At 37.5% G+C, this 15,582-nt stretch overlaps 2 protein-coding genes across 7 annotated transcripts; one reads left to right on the forward strand and one right to left on the reverse strand.

Moving 5' to 3' along the window:
• Positions 1 to 402: 402 nt before the first annotated feature.
• Positions 403 to 4,774, reverse strand: LOC105194877 (serine/threonine-protein kinase grp). 4 transcript variants are annotated; one of them, XM_011160000.3, is made up of 8 exons: positions 4,202 to 4,308; positions 3,681 to 3,904; positions 3,280 to 3,600; positions 2,805 to 3,008; positions 1,916 to 2,133; positions 1,696 to 1,830; positions 1,392 to 1,618; positions 403 to 427 (listed from the first exon to the last, which is right to left on the reverse strand). In XM_011160000.3, exons 1-7 carry the CDS (start codon positions 4,270 to 4,272, stop codon positions 1,421 to 1,423), a joined length of 1,371 nt encoding a protein of 456 aa, XP_011158302.1. In that variant the 5' UTR covers positions 4,273 to 4,308; the 3' UTR covers positions 403 to 427; positions 1,392 to 1,420. The 4 variants fall into 4 exon arrangements, with proteins under 4 accessions (XP_011158302.1, XP_011158303.1, XP_025992499.1 ...); XM_011160001.3 differs by having other exon boundaries at positions 404 to 427; positions 3,681 to 3,875; positions 4,202 to 4,774; XM_026136714.2 differs by having other exon boundaries at positions 404 to 427; positions 4,054 to 4,231.
• Positions 4,775 to 5,514: 740 nt separating this feature from the next.
• Positions 5,515 to 14,989, forward strand: LOC105194876 (serine/threonine-protein kinase PAK 3). Of its 3 annotated transcripts, none has more exons than XM_026136672.2 (10): positions 5,515 to 7,234; positions 8,105 to 8,300; positions 8,659 to 8,670; positions 9,461 to 9,629; positions 9,878 to 10,004; positions 10,093 to 10,201; positions 10,320 to 10,603; positions 10,687 to 11,182; positions 11,274 to 11,492; positions 11,614 to 14,989. In XM_026136672.2, exons 1-10 carry the CDS (start codon positions 7,179 to 7,181, stop codon positions 11,695 to 11,697), a joined length of 1,752 nt encoding a protein of 583 aa, XP_025992457.1. In that variant the 5' UTR covers positions 5,515 to 7,178; the 3' UTR covers positions 11,698 to 14,989. The 3 variants fall into 3 exon arrangements, with proteins under 3 accessions (XP_025992457.1, XP_011158300.1, XP_011158301.1); XM_011159998.3 differs by having other exon boundaries at positions 5,516 to 7,234; positions 10,084 to 10,201; XM_011159999.3 differs by lacking the exon at positions 8,659 to 8,670 and having other exon boundaries at positions 5,518 to 7,234; positions 10,084 to 10,201.
• The last annotated feature ends 593 nt before the right edge of the window (positions 14,990 to 15,582 follow it).

Consider the following 15,582-nt stretch of genomic DNA (forward strand, 5'->3'; position numbering starts at 1 on the left):
TCAGCACAGGAGGGGGAGGAGGAGAGAAAGAGAGAGACACACACACACACAACAAAGATACTGAGTGCAAAAAAGTGCAAACAACATGAATTAGCGTATTAGCATTTTAAAAGATTACTTAAGATGGCCTTGAAATAAGAATTGATTATGAATACCAGCAATAGAACATCTAGTATAAACATACCATAAGACTGCTGGACCAATGAACATCCAGCATGAAGTCACCACCTTGATTTATGTAAGATTGTCATTGGTCTAGCGGTCTTAAAAGCCACCTACCATTTATTGCAGTCGATGCAACATGCTTTGTCTGATACGCGTTTCCAATTTTGTACAAGAGATTCAAAAATTGCTTGATAAAGGCTTCATCGCTTTCAAAAACATTGCATTTTTCCAAGATGGAATTCATAAACTGCTCGAAATATGGCTTAAAATAATAGAAAGTAGCAGTAAATATTTTGAAAAAATTTAATCTTTTTCTTTTAATAAATTTTTAATAGCCAAAAATAGTGGATTATTAATTTGTACTTAATATAGACACTGATTTACAGTAAAATTATAATTTAAAATAATTTATTAAAATAATAAAAATAATTTAGACATATAATTAAATTTCTTTGATATAACGCATTCTTTAAATTTGTAATAGTTCAAAAAACTTATAAATGTAATATAAATATAAACTTATAAAATTTTTTTTATATTCACATAAAATTTATATAATTTATATTAACATAAACAATTTTAAATTAATGATTATTGATTATTTCTTAATCAACGATGTTTGATTCATTTTAACAATTGATTAAATTAATGTGATTGTATTTATTATTAATTTTTATTTTGATTAATTATTCGATTTATTTTAATTAAATGTAAACTTAATCGATTAATTATATAAAATTATTGATTTCGTTAATTGATCACGCCAATCATGATTACATTTATTTTAAATTTTTAAGAAATTATTATAGTTAATAAATCCATGCCAAAAACTGCTTTGAATAACTTAATTCTGAAATATAATTAAAAATGTATAGTCTGCATTACAAATTTTCAGTTTCTGTCAGCAGATTGTCTACTACTAGTAAACAATAGAACATATTTATAATACGTATTTTGATTGGATGATACCAGCATAATTTTATTTTTTTCTTTCTTTTTCCACAAATAAACGTAGATGCATAACAAAAATTTGTAATTCTCATATTACTAATCAAAGATTTAGATAAAATAAGTCTCTAATGGAAATCGCGGTTTCTATAATCTATTAATTATAAAATTATTTCAAGATGCAAAATAACACTAAGATCAAGGATCTTTAATATTAAAAATGTTATAAAAAAATATATTCAAAATACAAATTACAAATTTATATAAATCATTCTTACAGCTATTATTTATGGGTATGTCACAGCTACTAACTCCTTGAATATACCATGGAGCTCTTCAGAATAACATCTTCCATTGCGCACCTTATTTTGATAAATGCTCTTTTAAATTCTAAACCATCACCCTTGGATAAGCGGAAATCGACTAATATATTTCCGTTCATCTCTATAAAAGTCACTTTAAAAACTAGAGACATTTTCCGTCGATCTATAGTCAATATTGTAATCTGTAAACAAATAATATCACGAGGTTTTCTTTGTTGACACAATTAAATTGAAGTTGGTATTATATTGTGTATCTTACCACGCCAGATTCATTAACACGATGAGCGTAATTCTCTTTCTCGCAATATTTTATTAACCTCTTTACAATTTCTCCGCATTCTATTTTAACAAAGAACCTAGTCATTCGGCGAACTAGTCTCTGGAAAGAGTTTTGCTGTAAGCAGAACATAAAATTATAGAAACATTTTCTCAAGACAATGGATACATTAATTCAAAGTTTCATTTAGTAAAGAATGTACCTGACTGGCTTGTGTAAACGCTTGTAATTGTGTACCTAATAAAAGATCTTCTACGTGAGCGGGTTGGGAAAATGAAAACTGACGTCCATCCAAATTGAATTGAATCGAATCAGTACAATCCATTCCAGGAAATTCGGGTTGGGACAAACAGACATTCCTTAGATTTTCAGCTTCTGTATACGCTTGATTTAATTGATTCCTTGCACCTCTTTCGTCGCCTGTAAATCATGTAAATATGTCTTTGTACCTTACGTGAAAGATATAATACTTGTTGAAAGATATTTTGTTCAAAATACAGTTTATTATCATAGCCAACTATTACTATATTATTCTTTATAAAACTTAGCTAAAATTTACACGTGTTATTTTGGATGTATATGCCAATGCTCTTTGCTTTGGTAATCTAGCTTTATGATACTTAATCAAACTCATAGAGCTGTATTACCAAAGAAAAGGCAAGAGCTCTGTCGATAACAAAATCTACAATTAAAATGCTTCCTAATCAATTTGTGCTTGATGGAAAAATTAAAATGGAGTAAAGATTTGAACTCAGAATCCTTTGCTCACATTTTATGACTGCTCCACTCTCAAATATTCCGTTCATCAATATTTAATCAACCTTTTGACCTCATATTCTTACATATTAACAAAGTATTTATGTAGAGAAGAAGCAATAAGAATTTGTTGTATACAGTATCCACTAAATTAGGTACCAAGTTCCCTTGAGTAATTTTATTCATACTCAGAGTCACTCAGTACCTGATTAAGTAAACACTATTCAGGTGTCTCCAGTGCTAATCTTCTATGGTATTAATAAAAAAATGGAATATCTATGTTACAAATATTAAACCTCTTAAAAAAAAAGTACTAATTGAAAATGTTGTTTTACCTTTGGTAAAATTTGTGACAAACCACCTATGTTGCTTAATGTCTGACATTTTGTATCTTGCTGACGACGAGTCTATAAGAATCTTTCTCAGAAATGATAATGACGAATTGTCCAGTTTTTTCCATGGTGTAAGAGACATATATTTTCCATCTTTCCACGCAACATATTCGGGACACTCTGCCAGGGGATGGTCCCATGGCAGTTCTATATTTCAGATATGGACCAGTTAAAAACTAAAGAATGTATAAATAGCAAGTCAGGCATTAGATGTTTCAATAAATTTCAAATCAAAAGACACATTGACTCTTATATTATAGTTTTTTTACTTGTTTTATACTGCAATCACAAATTCCAATTTGGAGTGAAATTAACAATACAACTACATAAACTTCTGCATAATGAGTACCAAAGATATTAAAACAATAATTTATTTTTCTTTTTGTATTTTATATATATGCAGTTCGTAAGCATTTACCTCCAGCCAACAAAGCCACAAGAATAATTCCACAAGACCATACGTCTGCAGGCTCTGCGTGATATGCTCTTACTAATACTTCTGGTGCAACGTAAGGCAGTGTTCCACATTTCTTTTCCAAAAGACGCTCTTTACCTTGCATACGGTATATTGTCGCTAATCCAAAGTCACTTATCTTTAAATTGTCGTTATTATCTAAAAGTAAATTCTCTGGCTTAAGATCTCTGTGCGCAACTCCGCGACTGTGCAGATATTCTACCCCAGAGATTAATTGTCTAAAATACTTCTGAGCTCCCCACATCGGCATACCAACATCAGGTTCTGTAAAAAATTTAAAATTTAATCTTGCACCTTTTATAATTCCATGTTTCAATATATTATTTTAAAAGTTCCAGTCTTACCAATTCTATCAAATAGTTCTCCACCTGAAGCATATTCTAGAAATATATATTCCATGTTGGGCTCACTGCGCTTCCCAAAATACTGTACAATATTTGGATTTGTTAACATTCGATGAATAGCAGTCTCCTTGCGAACTGTTTGCCTTGCATCTGGATGCTTCTCAATGTCAATCATTTTCATGGCAACAGCTTCGCCTGTAGATTTATTTATAACTAATTTAACCCTGCGCAAAACAGTATCAAATTACAATTGCAATCCCAACAAAAAATACATTCTATTATTTTTCATAATTAATATAGTTTTCCAAATACGAAAAAATTATTTACGAAAATCACTAATGGAAGTAGTATGAATTCAATCAAAATTCTGTACTGGAAACGAATCGAGTGTCGCAGCGTGCATCCCGAACAATGGGAACAATGGATCTCGAAAGTCACGGCCGAACATCCGCCGAAGACGAATGCGGGCGGGCATGTGACTCGCAGTTGGATTTATCAAAAAACGAAGGGGGAAGACGTACTCGCCGTAGGCACCCTCGCCCAGGGTGTGCCCCAGGAACCAGCCGTCCACGAACTCCGTCATACCGGGCATGCCTCCGATCGGACGCGATGACGGAATATTCTCGATGCCTTGCCGCGTGCTCTGAAAACAATCGCGCTTTTCCCGCCTAACAACAGCGATGATCCCTTCTCGGCGACAAGGGGTGCGAGATCCCGACGACCCGGGCGCGATGTCGAACACGTTTGGCGCGCAGGTACTCTTACGCGCGGGCCGATCCGGTCGTAACGGCCAACGGGATTTTCAAGCACGTGGTTACGGCGGGTTACATGGAGGAGCCCGTCGCGCCACTCTCTCGCTCGCTCTCTCTGTCTTTCTCGCTCAACGAAAGCCGGCACGCGCGAAAAGCACCGTCGACACTGTGGGCTAACACGAAACTTATAACGAATATGCGTGTAACACGGCGAGACAATGCGCGACGCGATTAACGTCGAATACGCGCGAACAAAACGCATGAGATCGCCATCCGACACATCTCCTTCGGGGGACCCACGAAAATTTACGCGACGACGGACCATTCGAGAGAGAAAGCGAGGGGAAGAAAGAGAGGGAGTGAATGAGGTGAAGAGCGCAGGCGCAGCTCGCGATTCATTAAGTCTGTTCAAATTGCAATTCACTTGATGCTATAAATATTTTGATGCAAATCAGAACAAAGAATTTTACTAGTTGACCAATCAAAGAATGTCATTCTTGGATTGGTCAACTAGTAAAATTCTTTGTTCTGATTTGCATCGAAGTATTTGCATATGAATCACAACATCGCATACTTCTAATAATAGGCCTGTTCGTGTTGCTGCCCTTTTTGAATTAATTTCTTTGTCGTCTCTCTCTTTCTTACGATCGAATATATATTTATTTCATCTCGAATGCAAAAATTTTTGGGGATTTTAAGCAACTAGAACAAACCTAATAGCGTTTTCGACTGCAATGGGTTTTAACCCAGGTTTGTCGCTATTTGACGATTGTCCGTTCTAATTGGACGATTCCGGTAAATGGCGACAAACCTGGGTTAAAACTAACAATAAGGTCGTGGTTAAAACCCACTTCAGTCTCAAAAATGCTATAAGAAAATTAATTCTAGAATTTTAATTTCTATTCCTAGTCTCTTAATATTCCTTCATTGTGCTTATAAAACTTTAAAGTATGTTCTTTCTTTCTAATAATTCTGTATCGTGGGTTCTCAAGTGAAGCAAGCTGAAGTTGCACTTTCGTGCACTCCCGTGAGAAAAGCGCTGGCGACAAGCGACAACGGGAGTAGTGGCGAATCGCGGAGCTTCTTATCGGGCAGAACGAAAAAAATTAAGGGTGTCAAATCCCATCCTGTATCTCGGCATCGAAGACCTTTCCCGCTCGATAATGATGATCGCGCGACGATGATAAGGATTCTTTTACGTTGAATAATCGCGCGCCCCTGTGTGTGTGTATACACATACAGCATATATGCTCGATATCTTTCGATATTTCATTGGACAGTAGAGAGGAACGGCGAGAGAAAGCTGTCTCGATCTTTTCTTCCTCTGAGCTAAATCTGTTAAATTGCGAAGAACTCCAAGCTTGACATCGGTCAATGTCGGTGCAGTAACGAAGAAAAGGGAGAAAAGTAGGGAAGAGTTGGGCGAAAAGACCGGAGTTAAAAAGAGAAAGGCAGGGACCTTTGTAAAAAAAAGAGAAAGAGAGACCCTTATAAAATAAAAAAAAGTAGGATCATTGACGTGCGAGTAAAGTGGCGTCAGGGAGCCGGATTATATACGCGCGCGCACATATGTAAAACAAAGAAGGTGCTATACAGGGCCTCGCGTCTAAAGAAAAAATTTTTCTTTTAACATTTAAAATTCTTCCGAGAAGAAAGCGACATTTATGTTACAATTTGTAGGCCGCGATGGATCTACATTCACCACTGGTTCTCCGCTCCTGCTCGCCGTTATTGCACCTTTTCGTCCGTAAGTGCGAGACGCGATAGGAGTCGTCGTCGTCGTCGTCGTCGTCATCGTCATCATCGTCGTCGTCGCAATGCTCGTGGGAGTGTAGAGGAGAAAGAGGACGGGAGCAAGAGGGGCGAGCAGGAGAAAGGGCGCACGCGCGAGAGCGAGCGAGCGAGCGAGAGAGGAAGATAGGTGACCGGAGGGAAGCGAGAGAGAGGGAAAGGGAAAGTGAGTGCGAGAGTGGTAGAGGGGAGAGGAGCGAGGCGAAAGATCCGCGGATGCGGCGGGGTGTCTGCACCCGTGCGTGAATCACGCTTCAGAAACGCTCTCACTCTCTCTCTTTCTCTCTCTCCTCTCGCACTCGCCGTCGTCCTCGAGTGCGCCCCGTGCTCTCGCCGCGACATTGACCCGTGTGTGCTGTGTGCTCTCGCCGCCGGACGCCACCACTGAACGGACAGCCAAGCAGCAGCAGCAGCGGCGGCGGTAGCCACCCCGATCGAGCGCAAGGGACAACGGCGGCTAGCAGCCAGCGGCGTCTCTCAGCGCCGATCGAGGAGAGAGATCGACACCCACGAGGAAGCCACCGGAGTTGCTCCGATCCTCTCCCTGATCCTTCCCCCCCGGATTTACCATGACTCGGCCCGCGCGGGTTTCGCAGCCGGTACCCGGTATTCTGTGATGAAGGTCGTCCTCGCGGCGCGGTGAGAGGACCTCCACCTGCGGCTCTCTTCACCTGCCGGGTGTGCCGTCCGAGGAATCTCGCGGCTCTACGAACGAGACTCTCGGCAGCGACGTTGTCGTCATTGTCGTCGTCATCGTCGTCGACAGAGATCAGTTTCTTCCGGGAGGTATCTGCGGTGCCGAAAGTGAAAGCCGTGAGGGAACGACGAGAGGCACGATCACGCACGAGTATATATAGACGTGTGTACGCGTGGACGAAACGCGGGTTCGATTAAAGGCGTGGAGACGCAGCAACGGAGGATAGACTGGCAACAAAGGGCCAGAAGCGGATACAACATGTCAGATGAGGAAGACAAACCCCCCGCACCCCCTGTTCGATTGACATCAAACAGGTATGTGTTGCTACCTGCCTGGAGTGATCTGACATCGCTGATTGATCTGTCAAGAGAGAATCGGATGCTACAAAGTACTGATCTTGTCTTAATTTCTGTAGACGTTATATGCCGCTGAATTTGTTTATATAAAACATTTATGTAAACTGTTCTATGTTCGTGTTTTATACTCGAAGAAAAATTGTTGAGATGGCAGCCGATTTCTCAGTGCAGTTCAAGATTATTGCGCTTATGTCTATTTTCACCAATATGGATTAACTTTTATCTTGATTTAATTAATTTTTTATCTTCTTTTCTCTAAGAATTAGAAAAAATAAAAAGTTACATTAAAGTTGAAGTTAATTTACATTGGTGAAGATGGACATGAGTATCTTCTAATGTCATAAGTAAGAATGAGCACAAATAACTAAAACAGAAATAATTTATGTCTAGCATGGTTGTCATAGCTTTTATGTTTTCTATATATAAAAGTCTGTATGCTCTAAAAATAGAAAGACATTAAGCTATGAACTGCTAAAAATATATTTCTCAGTGGCTTTCTGTTGTGGGAGACCATCAAAGATGTCTAGACATAGTCTCATTGTTGTCTCCAATAGATTTGAGAGACTGTCCACTATGAGGACATCTAAATATATTTATATATAGTCCAATTTACATAATGAAAATATCCTTAGTATTTATTTATGTAAAAAGATATCTAAACTATTATTTTTCATTCTTTGAAAAGTCATAATGATATATAATTATATGTAGCAATGGTTTATGCAAAGTTTTGACAGAATAATGTTTAATCTATTTGACAGAATAATTAGATAATTGTTGCTTCGACTGTAATTGATCTGCTAATAACAATATTATTTGTATTTGTAGGGGGGAATCAACGCCTAATCTACCGGTGGACATGCGTCCACTGCCTAAGGAGCCGGATTCCGACGAGCGCAAGAAGAAAACTCTGAAGAGCAAGATGAAGGTGAAGGAGAACAAGGACAAGCCCAACATCAGTTACCCCACGAACTTTGAGCATACCGTGCACGTTGGGTTTGATGCTGTGACCGGCGAATTCACGGTAGGTTTCCCTTGACTCGCGGATTTGCACAGGTCGCCTCTCTACACCTATTATTCAAAGTGCACTTGCTTAACGCTTCGCTGTTGTATCACGGTGCGGATTATCTATGGAAAAGATGAATGAAAAAAAAAGAAACAATTGTTTATATTATTTTGTAACTTATATTGTAATTACTCTCATCTTCTCTCGTGTTAATAACACGTCACATGGATTCTCCGTGCCTGATCGAAATGAAAATACGAGACACTATTTACATCGAGAACATTTCGAGAACGGTACTTTGGTAATTTGTCCGATGCTTCTTATACCTTATTATTTCCACATGACTAAACTAACAAGACACGTATTTCTTTCCAAGCTGCCACTGAAAGTAAGTAAATTAATATGAATTAGTTTGCCTTGTACCTTATGTTGTACATACATTCACACCACGTGGTTCTCGACACTTTCTTTTCGTTGCGGTTTTTACAACATTGAAATGTTTATTTTCTAATTTTTTAGTATATCGAGTTTTATCGATACATAGTTGCTTTTGTAGATTGAGATAAGCTTTAGTCGACGTTGCATACAACAATATTTATTTTTCTTTCTTACAGAATGATTTTTTACAGTGAATGGGAAATTACATAAACTTTATGAAGTTTGTTTGAAAATTATTTTGGTTTAAAGTTGAAACACACACTGCATGTTTTCAAATAGTAATTATAGAGAATTAAACAGTAATTTTTATTAAAATTTATAAAATTTTATAGTCATCTTTTCATACACGTATACACATTAAGAAAAATAATATCCAAGTTACAATAGTCTTTCTAAGTTTCTTATAGAAAAATGATAAATTTACAAAAGATAGTTGTATTAAATATTTTGCAAAAATTCTAACTTTAACCAATTAGAACAGATGTAGATTTGTGATTGTCATGTAATTGAACTTTCTTAGTATCTACAAATAACATAGAAATGTTCCTCGATTCTTATTTTTCTACACATGATAGTTGCATGTTCAAAAATCAAATCTAGGATCAATACATTAGATTGCATTTTACTTAAAATAGTATTATACTTGTTTTGTCAGATTCGTCATGCGAATTACTTAAACACCTGTCTGTTTCGTGACAAACACGATAATTGTTTTTTAACGTAATACTTTTGTTTGTTAGGGTATGCCGGAGGCGTGGGCGAGATTACTTATGTCCAGTAATATTAGCAAACAGGAACAGAAGAAAAACCCACAAGCTGTGTTGGACGTACTAAATTGGTACGATAGTAGTAGTAAGGAAGCAAAAGGCTCTAAGTACATGACAACAACTAAAATGGTTGGAGTTGTCGGTGAGTACTGGTATACCATTTTGCTTTAATTTTAATAATTATGTTAATCATCGTACTAAAGTTCATATCAGACTAAAATTGAAGATTGAGGAGGATTATGAAATGAAGATTAGAGTTCGATCAATCAGATAAGTTTAATTTTAATTCGTTTTGATTGGTTAAATTCTAATCTCCAATTCACAATTCTCAATGTCCAAAACACAATGGTCTGATACAAGCTTAACGATAATACGACGATACTTTTTTAGCTCCGATCGAAAGGGCGAGTAGTCCACGAAGTATGGGAATAAGTATTGGCACGGGAGTGGGAAATATTCGCGGCCAGGCGATGTCCCAGGCGTCCGGCAGCTCTCACTCTCAACATTCGTTAAGCAGGTGAGTCTTTTACATTTTTACGCGCCGCGCCTGTCCCTCGGTCGCCTAAATATTTTTCTGAGAAACGGCAACGTTACAGGGTGAGCAGCAGTAGCCCGAGTAGTACGCCGACGGATGCGTGTGCGACTAGCTCGGAGCAGGAGGATGAGCCGCCGCCTCCACCAATCTCCGCCCGACCGGAACGCACGAAATCGATCGTAAGTTTTTTCTTCTCTCTTCGCGCGCTTGAACGCGATTAAGAAATACGCGTTCGATTAGTCCCGCTATCCGTGACATTTTACTAACTGTTCGAAACGTTTGACTTTCACCGTACAGTACACAAAACCCATAGAAGAGGAACCACCGCCTCCGCTGACGACCACGTTGGGCTCGCCACAACGAAATGGCATGCAGCAACAGCAGAATCAGTCGCAGTTAGATAGAAATAAGAATCAAGCAACGCCAACATCAACAACAACCGATCAAACGCGACCAGCGCAAGGCGATAAGGCTAGAAAGAAGAAGATGTCGGATGACGAGATATTAGAGAAGCTTAGAACAATCGTGAGCGTGGGAGATCCTAATAGAAAATATACAAAAATGGAGAAGATTGGACAAGGGTAAGACAAAAGACAGTGGAGCCGATAAACGATTTTTCATATATAATATAGAATCAATTAACTGATTAATAATTGTCTTGCAGTGCCTCGGGGACGGTGTATACAGCAATAGAAACGTCCACCGGTATGGAAGTTGCAATAAAACAAATGAATCTGTCGCAACAGCCAAAGAAAGAGCTTATAATAAACGAGATTCTGGTAATGCGGGAGAACAAGCATCCGAACGTTGTAAATTACTTGGATAGTTATTTAGTCGGGGAGGAACTGTGGGTTGTCATGGAATATTTGCCAGGTGGCAGTTTAACGGATGTTGTGACTGAGACTTGTATGGACGAGGGTCAGATCGCCGCGGTGTGCAGGGAAGTGTTACAAGCGCTCGAGTTCCTTCACTGTAATCAAGTTATACACAGGGACATTAAGTCCGACAATATTCTGTTGGGTCTTGACGGTGGAGTGAAGTTAACGGATTTTGGCTTTTGTGCGCAAATTTCGCCGGAGCAGAGCAAGCGGACGACGATGGTCGGCACGCCGTATTGGATGGCGCCAGAAGTGGTAACGCGAAAGCAATATGGACCTAAGGTAGATATATATATTGACATATCAATTGTTATTAATAGGAATTGAATACGCATTGCACGATTGTTTGCAACAACGTACCTTGGTGTCGTAGGTTGATATATGGTCGTTGGGCATAATGGCAATCGAAATGATCGAAGGGGAGCCGCCGTACTTGAACGAAAATCCGTTACGAGCGTTGTATTTGATCGCGACGAACGGCAAACCGGAGATCAAGGAGAAGGATAAACTGTCGGGTATATTCCAAGACTTCCTGGACCAGTGTTTAGAGGTTGAAGTGGAGAAACGGTCTGCGGCTTCCGAGCTATTAAAGGTAAGAGGGATTCTTGTTATATCGATTCAATTATTATGTCGGAAATGTGATTCGGTATACACGCGTACTACGCTCGGTCGAATTGATTTAACTGGAGATGTGTGTTTAAATTGAATTGCAGCATCCCTTCCTGAAATTAGCCAGGCCACTTGCTTCGTTAACACCTTTGATAATGGCGGCGAAGGAAGCTGCCAAAGGTCATTAAGAGGCAGTGGCGTTTAGATTGTAGATTCGTAAAACGTGACTCCAAGAGTTCGGTTATACGAGAAAAAAGAAGGAAATAATGAATCACCCTCCCAAAACGGAAACGGCACAATAATTCAATAATATATAATAAATAATGAATATAAACGTATATATATATATATATATATAAATAAATATACATATATATATGTATGCATACATATGTGTATATCGTATGTGAATATTATATAATATGCGACGTGTCATATGTACATATATACACATACGCATGCATATATCCATATACGCATATAGGTCATATAGATAGTTAGATAGATAGAACTTATTCGATACTGTGATGATGGAGTATCGAAGAAACGGTTGCAAAGTTTTTAAAAAAAAGAAATGCTCGATTCTCGCACGTTGCGAGCGCGCGAACACAAAGTTAAATCAGAAAGAGCTATGAGCGATCTGACGGCAGAGACCTTGTTTTCCTCGATAAAGTCCATAGTTACAATTGGGTGCGATGGACTCACAAAGTCTTAGTTTTCAAATGAAATAGAAAAAAAAGAAAGAGAAAATAAAACGTGTAATGTGCTTTACCATACATGCTGTTGCCTGTGACGTTGCTCTTGCCACAATTATTCGGATGGACTGTCATCGAGGAAACACAAGATTGTCAGTTATTTTCTAAAAATATAAAACTAGTATTACTAACTCTAAAAGAAGGAAGAAAATTCGCAGGATTGGAGTTAGCGAAAAAGCGCATATTATTTATAGCGAGAACTTTATTAGATAATACCACAAAGAAATGTGAACAAGTATACATAGGACCTATTCTAATATATTATTATTGTTTTATGAGTGATCACAGAGGGAGAAAGAGAGAATTGGTCTTCGTGTCAGACTTGTATTTTTAAACGGGAGTTGCGATGAAGCAGAGCAATATGTTTTCAGTGTGCTTTGTCTGATTAGTGCGACGATAGATGTATAAGTGGTAGCCTAATTTGTTTTAAACTTTCTTTTTAAGAATCACGTTCCAATCACATGAACATTTGATTCGTTGTTGATTCAGGTTTTTCTTATACTTAAAGAAAAAACTGTTTTAGCATATTTCTCGTTTACAAATATCGCGATTTTTACGTTCATATTCAATGTAAAGAAAATTAGTTCGCTCTAGCCGATTGCGTAAGAAATGCATATCTTGTTTGAGGCCGCTAATTTAGAGCTTTATGATGAAGAGATAAATACTTTCCCTCATTTATATCATTGGAAAGAAGAGAGAAAAAGACACGTTAAGACATTGAACTCTTACTACCATGGTTTACTACTTAGTTGATAAGAACATCTTCCCAAGGACAATGCGCTTGTCTACATCTCACGTGTGTTCTTCGCTATAAGTCCAACGTATAACTGTCTTTAACGTGTCTTATTAAAAAGGGAGAGAAAAGAAAGAACGGAAGATCAATGAAACTGTGTAAAACAAGGTTCAGACGTAGAAGCATTTTGTGACACTATAAAGTGCCTGTCTTGTCGTTTAGAGACGTGAAGAAAAAAAAACTCGCGCTAGATTTCTTATGAACCACCGTATAACGATATGGAATATTTCGTTTTAGCACTGTGAGAGTGGAGGAAGAAACCAATAATCGAATACGCATACATGTAATGGAGTTTAATTGACGTTTTGTGGTAGGACGAATTGTGGTTCCGTATGTATGGTTGTATTTGCATCGAACATTATCGAGATACGTCTTTCCTAATATTGTATTATACGTCATCCGAGTATCATCGTGTCATCGAAAAGTGAATATATCGGAAATATTTTTAGTTACTTTAGGCGATAACATGACTTGTAGATTTTCGTATCATCTTGTTTTTTTTTATTTTCATTTTCGTACGTCGTATACATTATTCGACCAGAAAATATCCACCGCGCGAAATTAAAAATGTAAGAAAAAGAAAAATGAAAAGAATGACGACTCCTCGATTAAAATAAAAGATAGAAAAAACGAGCTAATGCAAGTCAGTCAGCAGAATGTACAAATATTTTATTATAATGTTCTGTTAGTGAACGGAATATAAAATACATAAATCTTTTGCTAGCGACAATTTTAAATTAAGATTAGGATTTATCGTTAACTTTTTCCCAGGTATAAATTTTTTATAAATTTTTATTTTTTATTATATTTTTTACTATAATATCAATAAAAATTATAAAACAGTTTAACTAAAGTCATCTTTAATCACAAAATAGGCAACGGTTGCAAATTGGGCTTTTATTTGCAATCCAAAGAAACATCACAATGATTTAGGTAGTCATATACTCTGAGATTTATATTTTCGATTCTCGTTTCCATCATTATAGTGTAAAATTTGTTTCGTACATTCCAAGATTTGCGAATTGATTTGTATTAGTTTGTCCGTTTTATCTTAAATGTAAGAATTCAGGATGTTGGAATTGTACGAGTGAGCTATTCATGCATGACAGGAAAGAGAGATATGTCGAGACTGACAATGAGATAAGAAACATCTGGATGAATATTTCCCGTTCTGTTCCGCATAATTGACGATATCGACATTATTTTTTTTTTTTCTTTTGAGAGTTCGCGAGAGACATACACTCTCTCGACTTTCCAGTTTTCGCGCGGTGGATAGGCAGCTCGGTCGACGGAGTTTTTTGTTATACATATATGTATAGGACTCATATATAAATTAATATTAACTCAAACCTTGTGAGAATATAAATATGATAGTTATAAATCGAGAAATTAACGATACAACTTATATTGCGTACGAAACAAGAAGAAGAAAAGAAGGAAACCCGTATATTGTTTGATAACGAGAAATCGTATGATAAGGCATATTTAATATTCGACGAGTTTTTATTATTTTCTTTTCCTTCTTTTTTTCGTAGTATCATCTTTTGAAAAAAGCCTGATTAGATTTTTATAATGTACTGACTGTACTTGATCGAGATAGGGAGAAGAAGCAGCTCAGTTTGTATCAACGCTCACGACCGAATTTAGGGCTAGCGTACTGAAGGAACTTAATGCGACGTATCTTTAAAAGAATCAGGGACTATGAAATAGAGTATACAAATTAAATTCGTGACTATTTCAGTATTCCGCGAACGTGTGTTGCATACGCTCTCAGCATTAATTTCCGCTTTAGCGTGTCCGTCTCTAAAGTCGGTCGGATCGTGACAAGTTAAGAGACAAAAAATAACGTGCGCACGTCGTAGTATTAACTAAAAAGAAATGTATGAGTGTGTAAAAAAAAAATAACGGTGCGATTCAGGGTTAAAGTTGACGATCAGAAACACTTAAAGACGCGGGGTCCTGCATTTTCACAAATATCTCCGAGCGATAGAGAGCCTCATCTCTTTCTGTTCTCATGGCAGTTATTTTAACAATAGAACAGCTATTAGCAGCTATTAACATCTAATTTTTTTTTTATTTGCGAATCGGGTCGCGCGAGATGCAAAATTGCCTGCATAAGAAATTATCATCCGATCGATGCAGAACCCGGATTGAAGCGCGCATCTTAGCATGTAGATACGTTCGCTGATAACTGAAAACCGAACGACCCTTTCATCGTGTGAATAAAAGTACAAAAATTGTACCAGACATGCCTTATCGTAATAATAATAATAAGTGATCGCACCACGAAAGTACTCATTATTTTTGACATTGACAAACGCGAAACGCAAACGTATAGAAAACGTATGGAGTAGCTCTGAGGAAAAATAGACGGGCAGGCGAATTTTTTAACGAGAAAATGCGGCAACTTTGCATCCGTTTGCGCATCCGCGTATTTTGATGATCGTTCCAGATTGCATTTAATTATCTCGCTACGTGCGCGCTACGTGTATTTTTTATTGTCATTTTTTTTTAGGTTTTTGAAG

Source organism: Solenopsis invicta, chromosome 4 (assembly GCF_016802725.1).
Source record: "Solenopsis invicta isolate M01_SB chromosome 4, UNIL_Sinv_3.0, whole genome shotgun sequence".
NCBI lineage: Eukaryota > Metazoa > Arthropoda > Insecta > Hymenoptera > Formicidae > Solenopsis > Solenopsis invicta.

Bases quoted from the DNA above. Each gene is read 5' to 3' on its own strand.
- LOC105194877 (XM_011160000.3), bottom strand. From the start codon at position 4,272: ATGCCCGGTATGACGGAGTTCGTGGACGGCTGGTTCCTGGGGCACACC. The intron at 3,009-3,279 runs GTAAATGCTTAC...TCTGAAATATAG, and splicing joins TGTGGCTTTGTTGGCTGGAG to AACTGCCATGGGACCATCCC. The intron at 1,831-1,915 runs GTACATTCTTTA...TTCTGCTTACAG, and splicing joins CGTTTACACAAGCCAGTCAG to CAAAACTCTTTCCAGAGACT.
- LOC105194876 (XM_011159998.3), top strand. From the start codon at position 7,179: ATGTCAGATGAGGAAGACAAACCCCCCGCACCCCCTGTTCGATTGACA. The intron at 7,235-8,104 runs GTATGTGTTGCT...TTGTATTTGTAG, and splicing joins GTTCGATTGACATCAAACAG to GGGGGAATCAACGCCTAATC. The intron at 10,005-10,083 runs GTGAGTCTTTTA...GCAACGTTACAG, and splicing joins TCTCAACATTCGTTAAGCAG to GGTGAGCAGCAGTAGCCCGA.